General features: G+C 37.0%; 1 protein-coding gene across 1 annotated transcript; it reads right to left on the bottom strand.

Moving 5' to 3' along the window:
• Positions 1-398: 398 nt before the first annotated feature.
• On the bottom strand, positions 399-12,410 carry LOC144513633 (uncharacterized; the record flags this gene model as incomplete). The annotated part of the gene is made up of 7 exons (XM_078244795.1): positions 12,297-12,410; positions 11,889-12,081; positions 11,636-11,664; positions 11,333-11,440; positions 5,732-6,397; positions 806-894; positions 399-554 (listed from the first exon to the last, which is right to left on the bottom strand). Coding segments are annotated over exons 1-7 (1,355 nt in total), but the record flags the coding sequence as incomplete, so codon positions are not given.
• Positions 12,411-15,783: the final 3,373 nt, after the last annotated feature.

The following is a 15,783-nucleotide window of genomic DNA, read 5'->3' as shown; positions in this document are numbered from 1 at the left end:
GTTCGTTAGGTTAGGTTATCAAGTGGTCCTGGACCTCGGCTACTTTGGGCTCTGACTGCTCTCTTTTGTTATCTGGGTAGTAATCAGCGTCTTGACTCACGCTATTTGTTCCCTCTCGCCACTCTAACAACAGCTTGGCTTTAGAAAATGTTCAAGAGGAGGCGGTGTGAATGAGTTGGTGTCTTTTAAGGTGAGGACTCTGAGAAAAGGTTTTCCCACATTGTTCACACCAGAACTGCTTCTCTCCAGTGTGAACACATTGGTGGGATATTAAGTTATATAACGTTGTAATTGCTGTGGCGCATTGGTCACAGCTGTACGGCTTAACTCCAGAGTGAATGTGTTGGTGGACTTTAAGGTGATCACTCTGAGAAAAAGTTTCCCCACATTGTTCACACCAGAACGGCTTCTCTCCATTGTGAACACGTCGGTGGACCTTTAGGTTCGATAGCTGTGTGAAACCTGCCCCGCATTGTTCACAGCTGTGCGGTTTCTCTCTAGTGTGAATGTGTTCGTGTCTTTTAAGGGTACCACTCACAGAAAAGGTTTTCCCAATTGTTTACAGCTGTACGGCTTCTCTCCAGTGTGAATGAGTTGATGTACTTTAAGACTACTTGACGTTGCGAAAGCTGCCACCCATTGTTCACAGCTGTACGGTTTCTCTCCAGTGTGAATGCGTTGGTGGACTTTAAGGTTACCACTCTGAGAAAAAGTTTTCCCACATTGTTCACATGAGAACGGCTTCTCTCCGGTGTGAATGAGTTGATGACCTTTGAGTTTACCTAACTGTGTGAAAGCTGCCTCACATAGTTCACAGCTGTATGGTTTCTCTCCAGTGTGAACTCTCTGATGAATCTTTAAACTTCCAGATGTTGTGAAGGTCTTGCCACAGTGCTGACAGCTGTGATGTGCGAGTCTGCCTCTTCCTATCCGTTTTTATAGAAACAGACAGAGAGTTAGATGCAATGTTGGAGTGATACACATGCAAACATACTTACATATGCTAAGATGTTTACATATGCTAGCCATGCCAAGCCATGCTAACACATACATACGCATGTTAGCATATTTAAGCATATGCACCTTGCTGATATTCTATTCAGTGAAAGTTACAAAAAAGTTGAGATTTTTTTTTAATGTTTTTTCTTGTTTTGGGGAGAATAAAATTACTCTGGGCTGAGTTTTCCTAGTAACCAAAAAGGCTCAGGATGCTGCAAATGTTGGTATAATATGAAAATGGCTGGTGGATTTAAGACAAAAAACAATAATTTATTGAATGATTCAAATTTGAACATATCTGTCAGTGGCTTGTTGAAATCTTCACTCTAAATGGGCGGGGTTTGGTATTGCTAGTTTTATGATGAAGTTCCACCCGCTGTAAGTAAAAGCTAATTAATAAAATAGAAATAATAAATAAAGCTGCAAGCAACGTTGGATGGGCCCTTGCGCGTCTGGGTTTCTGGCGGACGCCGCTGCTTGTGACTGTGCATTTGTGCGGCACTCAGGCACCGCAAATCGTCACCAAAGATTATTTTTGCAAAATGTTTCCGTCCAGATTTATTGTTTTAACAACATTTTTCCTGTCATGAATTTTTTTAACGACATTTTTCCTGTCAACAATTTTTTTTATCGACATTTTTACTGTCAACATTTTCAAAAATTTTCTGTCCACATTTCGGTCCACAAATGCGACGTTTTTCCTATCCACATTTATTTTTCAACATTTTTCTTTTCAACATTTGTTTTTACGACATTTTTCCTGTCACCATTTTTTTTATGAAATTTTTCTCTCCACATTTCGCTCCCCATGTCCGAAATCTTTCTTATCAACATTTATTTTTCAACATTTTTCCTGTCCAGATTTTTTTTGCGACATTTTTCCTGTCGAAATCTTTTTTGCAACATTTTTCCGGTCCAGATATTTTGCAACATTTTTCGTCCACTTTCTTTTTTATGACATTTTTCCTGTCAAGATTTTTTTTTACGACATTTTTCTGTCCACATTTCGGTCCACATGTCCGACATTTTTCCTGTCAACATTTATTTTTCAACATTTTTGCTGTCCAGATTTTTTTGCGACAGTTTTTCCTGTCAACATTTTTTTTTACGACATTTTTCCTTTAAAAAATGTTTTTACGACATTTTTCCTGTCAAAATCTTTTTTGCAAAATTTTTCCGTCCAATTTCTTTTTTACGACATTTTTCCTATCAAGATTGTTTTTTACGAAATTCTATCTGTCAAAATCTTTTTTACAATTGTTTTACTGTCAACATTTTTTTTTACAACATTTTTCCTTTCAACATTTTTTTAAGACATTTTTACTGTCAACATTTTTTTTTACGAAATATTTCTGTCCACATTTCGGTCCACACGTCTGACATTTTTCCTGTCAACATTTATTTTTAACGACATTTTCTTGTCAACATTTCTGTCCACATGTCCACATTTCGCTCCACATGTCCGAAATTTTTCTTATCAACATTTATTTTTCAACATTTTTCCTGTCAAGATTTTTTTGGCAACATTTATCCGTCCACTTTCTTTTTTACGACATTTTTCTGTCCACATTTCGGTCCACATTTCCGACATTTTTCCTGTCAAAATCTTTTTTGCAATATTTTTCCTGTCAACATTTTTTTTTCAACATTTTTCCTGTCAACATTTTTTTTTAAGTCATTTTTCCTGTCAAAATCTTTTTTGCAACATTTTTCCGTCCACTTTCTTTTTTACGACATTTTTCCTGTCAAGATTTTTTTTTACGACATTTTTCTGTCCACATTTCGGTCCAAATGTCCGACATTTTTCCTGTCAACATTTTTTTCAACATTCTTCCAGTCAACATTGTTTTTTTAAACGACATTTTTCTGTCCACATTTCTGTCCACATGTCAACATTTCGGTCCACATGTCCAACATTTTTCCTATCAACATTTATTTTTCAACATTTTTCCTTTCAACATTTTTTTTATGACATTTTTCCTGTCAACATTTTTTTTACGACATTTTTCTGTCCACATTTCGGTCCAAATGTCCGACATTTTTCCTGTCAACATTTTTTTCAACAGTCAACATTGTTTTACTAATTTTTTCCTGTCAAAATCTTTTGCAATATTTTTCATTTTTCCAGTCAACATTTTTTTAAGACATTTTTCTGTCCACATTTCTGTCCAAATGTCCGACATTTTTCCTATTAACATTTACTTTTCAACATTTTTCCTTTCAACATTTTTTGTAAGACAGTTTTCCTGTCAACATTTTTTTTTACAACATTTTTCCGTTAAAAAATGTTTTTACGAAATTTTTCCTATCAAAATCTTTTTTGCAAAATTTTTCCGTCCAATTTCTTTTTTACGACATTTTTCCTATCTAGATTGTTTTTTACGAAATTCTATCTGTCAAAATCTTTTTTACAATTTTTTTCCTGTCAAGATTTGTTTTTACGACATTTTCTCTTTCAACATTTTTTTTAAGACATTTTTACTGTCAACATTTTTTTTTACGAAATATTTCTGTCCACATTTCGGTCCACACGTCTGACATTTTTCCTGTCAACATTTTTTTTTAAGACATTTTCCTGTCAACATTTCTGTCCACATGTCCACATTTCGGTCCACATGTCCGAAATTTTTCTTATCAACATTTATTTTTCAACATTTTTCCTGTCCAGATTTTTTTTGCGACATTTTTCCTGTCGAAATGTTTTTTGCGACATTTTTCCTGTCGAAATCTTTTTTGCAACATTTTTCCGGTCCAGATTTTTTTGCAACATTTTTCATCCACTTTCTTTTTTATGACATTTTTCCTGTCAAGACTTTTTTGCAACATTTTTTCGTTCACTTTCTTTTTTACGACATTTTTCTGTTCACATTTCGGTCCACATTTCCGACATTTTTCCTGTCAAAATCTTTTTTGCAATATTTTTCCTGTCAACATTTTTTTTGAGACATTTTTCCTGTCCAGATCTTTTTTGCAATATTTTTCCTGTCAACATTTTTTTTTACGAAATTTTTCTGTCAACATTTCTGTCCACATGTCCGAAATTTTTCTTATCAACATTTATTTTTCAACATTTTTCCTGTCAACATTTTTTTTATGACATTTTTCCTGTCAACATTTTTTTTACGACATTTTTCTGTCCACATTTTGGTCCAAATGTCCGACATTTTTCCTGTCAACATTTTTTTCAACAGTCAACATTGTGTTTTACGAAATTTTTCCTATCAAAATCTTTTTTGCAATATTTTTCCAGTCAACATTTTTTTTAAGACATTTTTCTGTCCACATTTCTGTCCACATGTCAACATTTCGGTCCACATGTCCGACATTTTTCCTATCAACATTTATTTTTCAACATTTTTCCTTTCAACATTTTTTGTAAGACATTTTTCCTGTCAAAATGTTTTTTTACGAAATTTTTCCTGTCAAAATCTTTTTTCGACATTTTTTCCTGTCAACATTTTTTTTTACGACATTTTTCCTGTCAACATTTTTTTCAACATTTTTCCTGTCAACATTTTTTTTACGAATTTTTTCTGTCCACATTTAGTTCCACATGTCCGACATTTTTCCTGTCAACATTTATTTTTCAACATTTTTCCTTTCAACATTTTTTTTTATGACATTTTTCCTGTCAACATTTTTTTACAAAATTTTCCTGTCAAAATCTTTTTTACGACATTTTTCCTGTCAAAATTTTTTTTCACGACATTTTTCTGTCCACATTTCGGTCCACATGTCCGACATTTTTTCCTGTCAACATTTTTTTTTCAACATTTTTCCTGTCAACATTTTTTTTTACGACATTTTTCCTGTCAACATTTTCTGTCACATTTTGTCAACATTTCTGTCCACATGTCCGACATTTTTCCTATCAACATTTTTTTTACAAAATTTTTCGTGTCAAAATCTTTTTTTACGACATTTTTCCTGTCAACATTCTTTTTTACGACATTTTTCTGTCCACATTTTGGTCCACATGTCCGACATTTTTCCTGTCAACATTTTTTCCAGTCAACATTGTGTTTTACGAAATTTTTCCTGTCAAAATCTTTTTTGCAATATTTTTCCAGTCAACATTTTTTTTAAGACATTTTCCTGTCAACATTTCTGTCCACATGTCCACATGTCCGAAATTTTTCTTATCAACATTTATTTTTCAACATTTTTCCTTTCAACATTTTTTTTATGACATTTTTCCTGTCAACATTTTTTTTTACGACATTTTTCTGTCCACATTTCGGTCCAAATGTCCGACATTTTTCCTGTCAACATTTTTTTCAACAGTCAACATTGTGTTTTACGAAATTTTTCCTATCAAAATCTTTTTTGCAATATTTTTCCAGTCAACATTTTGTTTAAACATTTTTCTGTCCACATGTCAACATTTCAGTCCACATGTCCGACATTTTTCCTATCAACATTTATTTTTCAACATTTCTCATTTCAACATTTTTTGTAAGACATTTTTCCTGTCAAAATGTTTTTTTACGAAATTTTTCCTTTCAAAATCTTTTTTGCAATTTTTTTTCCTGTCAAGGTTTGTTTTTACGACGTTTTTCCTTTCAACATTTTTTTTAAGACATTTTTTTTTACGACATTTTTCTGTCCACATTTCGGTCCACATGTCCGACATTTTTCCTGTCAACATTTATTTTTCAACATTTTTCCTGTCCAGATTTTTTTTTCAACATTTGTCCTGTCAAGACTTTTTTTACGACATTTTTCTGTCCACATTTCGGTCCACATGTCTGTGTCTGTGACAGACACAAACACAGCTGTACGGCTTAACTCCAGAGTGAATACGTTGGTGGACTTTAAGGTGATCACTCTGAGAAAAAGTTTTCCCACATTGTTCACACCAGAACGGCTTCTCTCCATTGTGAACACGTCGGTGGACCTTTAGGTTCGATAGCTGTGTGAAACCTGCCCCGCATTGTTCACAGCTGTACGGTTTCTCTCCAGTGTGAATGAGTTGGTGTCTTTTAAGGACAGCTCTCCGAGAAAAAGTTTTCCCACATTGTTCACACCAGAACGGCTTCTCTCCAGTGTGAATAAGTTGATGGACTTTAAGACTACTTGACGTTGTGAAAGCTGCCACCCATTGTTCACAGCTGTACGGTTTTTCTCCAGTGTGAATGCGTTGGTGGACTTTAAGGTTACCACTCTGAGAAAAAGTTTTCCCACATTGTTCAAATGAGAACGGCTTCTCTCCGGTGTGAATGAGTTGATGACCTTTGAGTGCACCTAACAGTCTGAAAGCTGCCCCACATAGTTCACAGCTGTATGGTTTCTCTCCCGTGTGAACTCTCTGATGAATCTTTAAACTTCCAGATGTTGTGAACGTCTTACCACAGTGCTGACAGCTGTGATGGACGAGTCTGCCTCTTCCTATCTGTTTCTATAGAAACAGAGAGTTAGATGCAATGTTGGAGCGATACACATGCAAACATACTTACATATGCTAAGATGTTTACATATGCTAGCCATGCCAAGCCATGCTAACACATACATACGCATGTTAGCATATTTAAGCATATGCACCTTGTTGATATTCTGAAAATTCATATTTAAAAAGCCATCAGTTGTAATTATATTTTGTCAATGTATCATTTGACAAACATCTAAAAAAGTGTTTTAGAGGAAATAAACCCTTCAAAGCTGCCTGGTCATTTTGTGTTGGAAAGTAAAGGGTTAAATTAATTTTCCACCTTTTGCTGCCTCTGCTGTTGCTAAGAAGAAAAAGTTTTCTGCTTTCAGCTCTGTGATTGGTGGTCCAGCTATCAGTCCATCCAGGATTTCGCAACCTTTTTTGAGCTTGTTGCTGACGTTGATTTCGTGGGAGCTTTTGTGAGAATTGTGATAAAAGTTGCGATGTCTTTTGTATGTTTGTTGCAGTGAAGTTGCGGGAGACAGTGAAAGTTGCAAAAAAGTTGCGATTTTTTTTTTAATGTTTTTTTTTGTTTTGGGGAGAATAAAATTACTCTGGGCTGAGTTTTCCTAGTAACCAAAAAGGCTCAGGATGCTGCAAATGTTGGAGTAATATGAAAATGGCTGGTGGATTTAAGACAAAAAACAATAATTTATTGAATGAATCAAATTTGAACATATCTGTCAGTGGCTTGTTGATCTTTACATTGTTAGATCATTTCCTAACCTGGCCTGGGACAGACACACAGACACACACACACACACACACTAACCTGGCCTGGGACACACATTCATACGGTTCGATAAAGTACTTATTGAACTTTAACTTATCATTGCACTTATAATAACGAGCGTAGCTCTCGTCAATTTAGGTCATCGTGTCATCTCATCTCCTTTTTCTCCTGCATCCACCGTGTGTGTTGTTTGTGTGTGTGTTTGTGTGTGTGCAAGCGTCAGTAGCAGGGGGAACGGAGCAGTAGCCCCACCCGCTGCAGAGAGCCGATAGCCAGGATTGAAACGGCAGCAACTTCAGCGACTTTTAAATCATTAAAGTCTACATTGATGTTAAAATGTATCGGACAGTCTGAAATGTTTTGCACGGTCTTTCGTTGTAGGTTTTGTTGGTAAATGAGTCACACACACGTTTCGTCTTCATATAAAAAACAAGGAAATCATCAACCCGTTCTCACTCCCGATTGGTCATTGGCTCTCAGAGTGCACGTGGGACTGCTGTGATTGGTTGAAGTCGCGGGAAACTTCAGGTTATTGGTCAAATGTGCGGAAAAGTTGCGGTGATTGGTCAAAATTGCGACATCGCGAAATCCTGGAGGGAATAAGCTATACATCTACAGAGGGCGTTCTTTCAAATGACAATCAAAATCTTCACTCTAAATGGGCGGGGTTTGGTATTGCTAGCTTTATGATGAAGTTCCACCCGCTGTAAGTAAAAGCTAATTAATAAAATAATAAATAATAAATAAAGCTGCAAGCAACGTTGGACGGGCCCTTGCGCATCCGGGTTTCTGGCGGACGCCGCTGCTTGCGACTGTGCATTTGCGCGGCACTCAGGCACCGCAAATCGTCACCAAAGATTATTTTTGCAACATTTTTCCGTCCAGATTTTTTTTGCAACATTTTTCCTGCCCAGATTTATTGTTTTTACAACATTTTTACTGTCAAGATTTTTTTTGCAAAATTTTTCCTTCCAGATTTATTGTTTTTACAACATTTTTCCTGTCAACAATTTTTTTAACGACATTTTTTCTGTCAACAATTTTTTTTAACGACATTTTTCCTGTCAACATTTTTTTTTATGACATTTTTCCTTTCAAAATCTTTTTTGCAACATTATTCCTGTCCAGATTTTTTTACGACATTTTTCCTGTCAACATTTTTTTTTCAACATTTTTGCAGTCCAGATTTTTTTCGATATTTTTCCTGTCAACATTTTTTTTGTGATATTTTTCCTTTCAACATTTTTTTTACGACATTTTTCCTGTCACCATTTTTTTTACGAAATTTTTCTGTCCACATTTCGGTCCACAAAATTTATTTTTCAACATTTTTACTGTCCAGATTTTTTTCCGATATTTTTCCTGTCAACATTTGTTTTAACGACATTTTTCCTTTAAACATTTTTTTTAATGTCATTTTTCCTTTCAAAATCTTTTTTGCAACATTTTTCCGGTCCAGATTTTTTTGAAACATTTTTCCGTCGACTTTCTTTTTTTAGACATTTTTCCTGTCAAGATTCTTTTTTACGACATTTTTCTGTCCACATTTTGGTCAACATGTCCGACATTTTTCCTGTCAACATTTTTTTTTTGAGATTTTTCCTGTCAAAATCTTTTTTGCAATATTTTTCTTGTCAAGATTTGTTTTTACGACATTTTTCCTGTCAACATTTTTTTTTACGACATTTTTACTGTCAACATTTATTTTTCAACATTTCTCCAACATTTCTCCAAGATTTGTTTTTACGACATTTTTCCTGTCAAAATCTTTTTTGCAATATTTTTCTTGTCAAGATTTGTTTTTACGACATTTTTCCTTTCAACAATTTTTTTAAGACATTTTTCCTGTGAACATTTATTTTTCAACATTTCTCCAACATTTCTCCAAGATTTGTTTTTACGACATTTTTCCTGTCAAAATCTTTTTTGCAACATTTTTCCGGTCCAGATTTTTCTGAAACATTTTTCAGTCCACTTTCTTTTTTACGACATTTTTCTGTCCACATTTCGGTCCACATGTCCGACATTTTTCCTGTCAACATTGTTTTTTTACGAAATTTTTCCTATCAAAATCTTTTTTGCAACATTTTTCCGGTCCAGATTTTTCTGAAACATTTTTCAGTCCACTTTCTTTTTTACGACATTTTTCTGTCCACATTTCGGTCCACATGTCCGACATTTTTCCTGTCAAGATTTTTTTTTATGACATTTTTCCTGTCAAAATCTTTTTTGCAATATTTTTTTAAAGACATTTTTCTGTCCACATTTTGGTCCACATGTCCGACATTTTTCCTATCAACATTTATTTTTCTGTCCAGATTTTTTTTTCCACATTTTTCCTATCAACATTTTTTTTTACGACATTTTTCAGTCCACACGTCTGACATTTTTCCTGTCAACATTTATTTTTCAACATTTTTCCTGTCAACATTTCTGTCCACATGGCCACATTTCGTTCCACATGTCCGAAATTTTTCCAATCAACATTTATTTTTCAACATTTTTCCTGTCATAATCTTTTTTGCACATTTTTCCTGTCAAGATTTTTTTTTATGACATTTTTCCTGTCAAAATCTTATTTGCAATTTTTTTTATAAGAAATTTTTCTGTCCACATTTCAGTCCACATGTCCACATTTCGGTCCACATGTCCGAAATTTTTCTTATCAACATAAATTTTTCAACATTTTTCCAGTTCAGATTTTTTTTGCGACATTCTTCCTGTCAAAATCTTTTTTGCAACATTTTTCCGGTCCAGATATTTTTTGCAACATTTTTCCGTCCACTTTCTGTTTTATGACATTTTTCCAGTCAAAATCTTTTTTGCAACATTTTTCCGGTCCACATTTTTTTACGACATTTTTCCGTCCACTTTCATTTTTATGACATTTTTCCTGTCAACATTTTTTTTTTACATTTTCCTGTCAACATTTCTGTCCACATGTCCGACATTTTTCCTATCAACATTTATTTTTCAACATTTTTCCTGTCAAAATTTTTTTTGCAACATTTTTCCGGTCCAGATTTTTTTGCAACATTTTTCCATCCACTTTCTTTGTTATGACATTTTTCCTGTCAAGATATTTTTTTGCAACATTTTTCTGTCCACATTTCGGTCCACATGTCCACATTTCGGTCCACACATCCGACATTTTTCCTATCAACATTTATTTTTCAACATTTTTCCTGTCAACAAATTTTTTAACATTTTCCTGTCAACATTTATTTTTCAAAATTTTTTTTTAAGACATTTTTCCTGTCAACATTTACGAAATTTTTCTATCCACATTTAGGTCCACATGTCCGATGTTTTTCCTGTCAACATTTTTTTACGACATGTGGAAATGGCCAAAATCGCATCTACGTTAAACGTACTGCAGGGGCTCAATTTTTTTAAGTTTGTAGGGGGCGCTAGCGAGCCATTTCTGTGAACATATTCCCGAAAACCTTAAAATACGTAAATTTTCACCCGACTTGATGTGGAACGCCAATTTTGGTGAGTTTTTGAATATGTTAAGCCCATCAAAAAAGGCAATTCATTTGCCATAATAATAATAATTCCTTAAGTTTCAATAGGGCGTTCGCCGCTGTCGGCCCTCGGGCCATAAATATCAGGAGATGGAGGGAAAATGTTGCTAATAGTTAAGCCTTCTGCCAACTGTAGCTCACAGCTGGGGCTAATTGAAGCTCTTGTTCTGTAGCGAGTTAGCGTCTCAAATCACAGTACGTCATCTCAAAAAAGCTTTACAAAGAATACAACTTATATAACAGCATCGGGATAACAGTGACAATGGGGATGATTGAAATGAATGACTAGTACTCATACAGGTTACTGTATAAAGAGAGGGGCTGACGACAGAGAGGGGAGAGCTGCAGGAGGAAGGAAGAGTTTTACAATCCTGTCATTTATTTTGCCTTTTCCTGAAAACTGCCAACCCCAGCTTTAAAAAGGTGTGTACAAGCAGATCCGTTTTAGTGGATCTTTAGAATAATGCCTCCACGGTGGCATCACACAAAATGACTTCACTTTGCAATGAGTTTACCAGCATTTGATTGTAATTACTCAGAAAATACTCTTCTTTGAAAGATCGTGATCTGGAGGTGGAGAGGAGACAAAAGAACAGGGACAACAAAAGAAAGAAGTAGAGAAGTAAGGGTTTAGTCCATTCTTACCGGTTTGGTGTCCTTCTCAAAGTCGGTGCAAATGCCTTTGATGTTTTTGAAGACGGATGTGAACGGATTGTAGTGGAACAGGAAGTACGACTTCCAGGGGGCACAGCCCTGCAGATTAACACAGAGACAATCACAGACTTTATTAAAGCTGCAAGCAGCGTTGGACGGGCCCTCGCACCTCTGCGCGCGTCGGGGTAACTGGCAGACACCGCTCCTTGCGACCGTGTATTTGCGCAGCACTCAGACACCGCAAATCGTCACCAATGAAAAGGGAACTCCCTGCTGAGTTCAAAGATACCTTACACAAGACCCTAAGTCGTACAGTTCATTAGCTGTGAAAGGGGGTGTGGTTTAAGCATAGGGGGCGGGCTAAACCATGACCAATGAAGGAGGAAGTCTCTGCTGAGTTCAATGATACCTCAAACAAGGGTCTACCTTCAAACGGTTTAATTGTTATAAAAGGGGCGTGGGCCTGAATACGTGGGCGTGGTTACAGTATAGAGGGCTGCTCAGTATCAAATGTAGACCACACATTATAAGGAATGATCTGGCTGACCACTGGGGGAGTCATCTTCTTCAGGCTCTTCCTTCACTTGCACTCGTCTGGCTTCAAGTGCAAGGGTCTGAAGTTTCATTTTCACCTTCAGGATGTCGTCTGTGGACAGGAACTTGAGTTTTCGGAATCTCGGCTCAAGGGCCGCGGCGAAGATGCACACATTGTTCCCGTCTTCATCATATGTTGTCTCAATCTTCCATCTGAAAAATAATGGATTTGATTTGCACACTCAAGATAAAAGAAATTTAAGGTTTAAGTAACGGACTGAGAGCTGGACACACCGAGACTTTTAAAAACCTCTTTTTACGCCTATGGCCCCTTTTCACACGGAGAGAAGCATGTGTGCTAATGCACACAGAGCCCCATGTTGTTTCCATGAGAGTCGGCCATCTTGTGTCTTTAGTGTACTTGTTGTGTCCTAACAATGACCTGAACACCGCTGCTATCAGAGGTCGAGCCTGCTGCTGCTCTTCTGGGGACCTTGTTGCTCCGCTGCTCCAGCTTCTGCTGCTCCTCCTCCATTCCGCTCTTGTTCTGGTCCCTGTCCTAATCCTGGTCTCTGAAATCCAGCAGCTCTGCACTGGGTCTCTCTCTCTCTCTCTCTCTCTCTCTGAGCCCCGATAGCCTCATGTCCCCCTCTAGTCTCTCGCACAACCCTCCCCCAATTCCTGTCTCTCACTCCAACACGTTCAACTGTAACAAATCTTTCTTAAAGCCACAGTAAGCTTTTTAGTACACAGAGCATATATCACACACATTCAAATATATCAAAGATTAAAATAAAAAATTATATTATACTTGATTCTTATAAAAAGACTGTGGTAGTACTGGGCAGCTTCCAGGTATGAATGTGATCAGATCAGACTGTGGTTGTACTGGGCAGCTTCCAGGTATGAATGTGGAACTGTGTGAATGTGACAGGTCATTGTTGCAGATGAGAATTTGTTCATAAATCGACTTACTTGGATAAATAAAGGTTAAAAAATAAAATAAAAATGACTGACATGGGGGACACAAAAACATTCATTACACACAGACACATACACACACAGCCATGCATACATACAGACACACAGACACAGTGGGGGAAAAAGGGTAGAGACACACACAGGACGGGACAGAACAGTTGTCCACACACAAAGGACGGGAAAGAACAGCTGCCTACACACACAGGAAAAAGATAAGCAGCATTTATGAGAGCGAGAGAGGGGGAGTTTATGGTGCAGCTGCTGCTCACTGACCAACATCTAGTTAAGAGCTCAAACTGTGTTTGGGGTTATGGTTATACAACCTGTTCAGGGCCTGACTGTTGCACTGGACAGATATTTAAAAGATTAGTTCATGTTTGACTCACTTCACACTGAGTAAAACCTGGTTCCAAATGAAGTACCTTATGTGGAGTCTAAACTGAGTTACTCGGACTGTGACATTGGTTCTGTTGGTCGGTTTTTTGTTCCCCCTAAACAAATCACTTACTCTGTTTCAATCACTATTCTCAGTAGCTTTGCAGTTCTCACGCATCAAGAAATCACAACAGAAAGCTTCCTGGAAAAAAACCCAGACAGCCTGTAAGAGATCACAATGTGTTGACAAGTACTCAATTAATGTTATGTACAAATGTTCTTTTCATGCCACTTTCTATGTCTACTCAGAGGGAAATACTCTTTACTTTTTGCTTCGTTACGTGTATTAAATTGTGAAGGTGTCCCATTGGGCTCTGGGTGATTGTGACACCACTTCCATGTATATTTTTAAAAGCATCAACAGGTTACAGGACAAGAACAATTCTGAGGCTGTGATTGGGCTCGATGACTCTTATGTCTACAACAAACTGGACTGACCGGTGACACTGACACAAGGACAGTCAGCAAGAACCAGTGGCCTTTAAAACATTGTTTTTATATGATAAACAAATAAAATGATTAGGTAAAGTCAGCCAGTCAGCCAATCTCCACCGTGAAGCCCAGCAACCCCTGTGACTGGAGAAGCTCTAAAGAGGCAGAAGCACGATGGGACAGACTGAAAAAACATCGAAAAATCCCAGGTCACTCTCCTCCTGCTCAAGAAACGCTAGCTGCCTGGACACAACCACAGGTGTCCATGGAGGCAAAGTACCAGCCCCCCCAGCATGACCCGCCAGGCCGTTGCCCAAAATCATAACAACGGCATCAAAATGGCAACGCAGGGTGAATCCCTACAGAGACAACGGACTGTACCAGCCCCCAATCATAAAGCTTTAGTGCTTAACATTTTCATATTAATGAACATCCGTTATATTCAAGCCATTACTAAATTAGTTGCTACAAAGCTAATTAAGACTATCAGCTCCACACAACTCTCTCTGGATTTCTCCGTATGACTATGTTCAGAAGATTGTGGCGTCCGGTGACTTTCCCTCGCAATGCAAGGCAAGGCAAGGCAGCTTTATTTGTGTTGCACATTTCAGCAACAGGGCATTTCAAACTGACCGTTACAGTAGTCAAGTCTACTGAAGATGAAAGCATGGACAAGTTTTTCCAAATCCTGCTGAGACATAAGTCCTTTAACCCTTGATATATTTGATATGAAATTGGTAGAAATGTACATTACAATGAATTTGAGTGCACATTATATGAAAGGCATTTAGGAGATTATCCACACTAAGTTTTCCCCGGCCTTAATCAGAGGCCCGGCTTTTAATTGTCTACCCATTTTTATTTGAGGAATTATGGTAGTTTAGCTAGCTGTCTGGATTTACCCTGCAGAGATCTGAGGAGCAGTTAACCATAGTCCTCACAAATCCACCAGAGGTTAGAACGCCAACACGGAGACAGAGGAAGGGGACGGACATCCGGCAGCACCGGAGCAATCCCTGAAGTGGAACATCGTGGACATAGACTAGGTTCACAGTAGATTTTGGCTCACCTAGTTTTTGCCAGTTTTTTCGAACATTTTTTTTAAATGTTTTTTTGTATCTTTTAACTGACTTTTTCTAGCTTTTTTTGAAGACTTTGGCACTTTTGACCATGTTTTTATGGCGCTTACTTTTATGTTATTTTGCAATCACAATTTTATCTAAAATGTTTAAATGTTAAAAACACACAGATTTTAAACAACTTTGGTCTAAACATGGGATAAGTTGAGGTACAGAAAACACTTTGAATGGATCCTTTACAGTCTCTACTTTTAATACTGTAACTACATGTTCCTTATGATACTTACACACTTTTACTGAAGTAACATTTCCACTGCAGGACTTTTACTGTAACCGAGTATTTTTTTAAGTGTTTTTCTTCCTGATGCTTCTTTTACGTTTTTTCTTTGACTTTTTTAAGACAGCAGCATTTAGCTGACTGTTTTTCTGCTTCCAAGATTTTGTTTAAATTTGTTCAAAATGTCTCATTTTTTCCAACAGTTTTTTTTAAAATTAGTTTTCATGTAAAATTCAAAAAATGTCACTTCACTTTCCCACACTCCTCACACACATAGGGTTTCTCTCTGGTGTGACCGTGCAGGTTACCTTCCAAGACGTATTCCCAGGAAAACGTCTTCTTACAGATCTTGCACCAATAGGGCTTCTCTCTGGAATTTCTAGCACTGAATATTTATTAGGGATCATGGAGGAGCTCTAGGCGAGGATCCAGAGAGCAGCCTTCCAGGAAGTGTAGCTGAAGGAGTTGCTAACTCTGACCAAACAGCTGACGGATTCATGTGACGCTTCAGAGGAAAGGACATCTCATCTCTCTAAAACACATTTCCTCTCTCCACCCGTGATTTCCTCGCGTGGCTCCTCGGGGGGAGGGACCAAGATACAAGGAAGAGATGCAAGTGGAGGAGGTGATGAGGCAATTTAAGTGCTATGGGACCCTCAGATGCTCCCTCTATGAAGCCATGGGAAAAAGGAACTTCCTAAACA

This window comes from Sander vitreus, unplaced genomic scaffold (assembly GCF_031162955.1).
Source record: "Sander vitreus isolate 19-12246 unplaced genomic scaffold, sanVit1 ctg304_0, whole genome shotgun sequence".
NCBI classification, from domain to species: Eukaryota; Metazoa; Chordata; class Actinopteri; order Perciformes; family Percidae; genus Sander; species Sander vitreus.
Note: the sequence above shows the minus strand (reverse complement) of the source record. Positions and strands in the feature narration are given on the sequence as shown.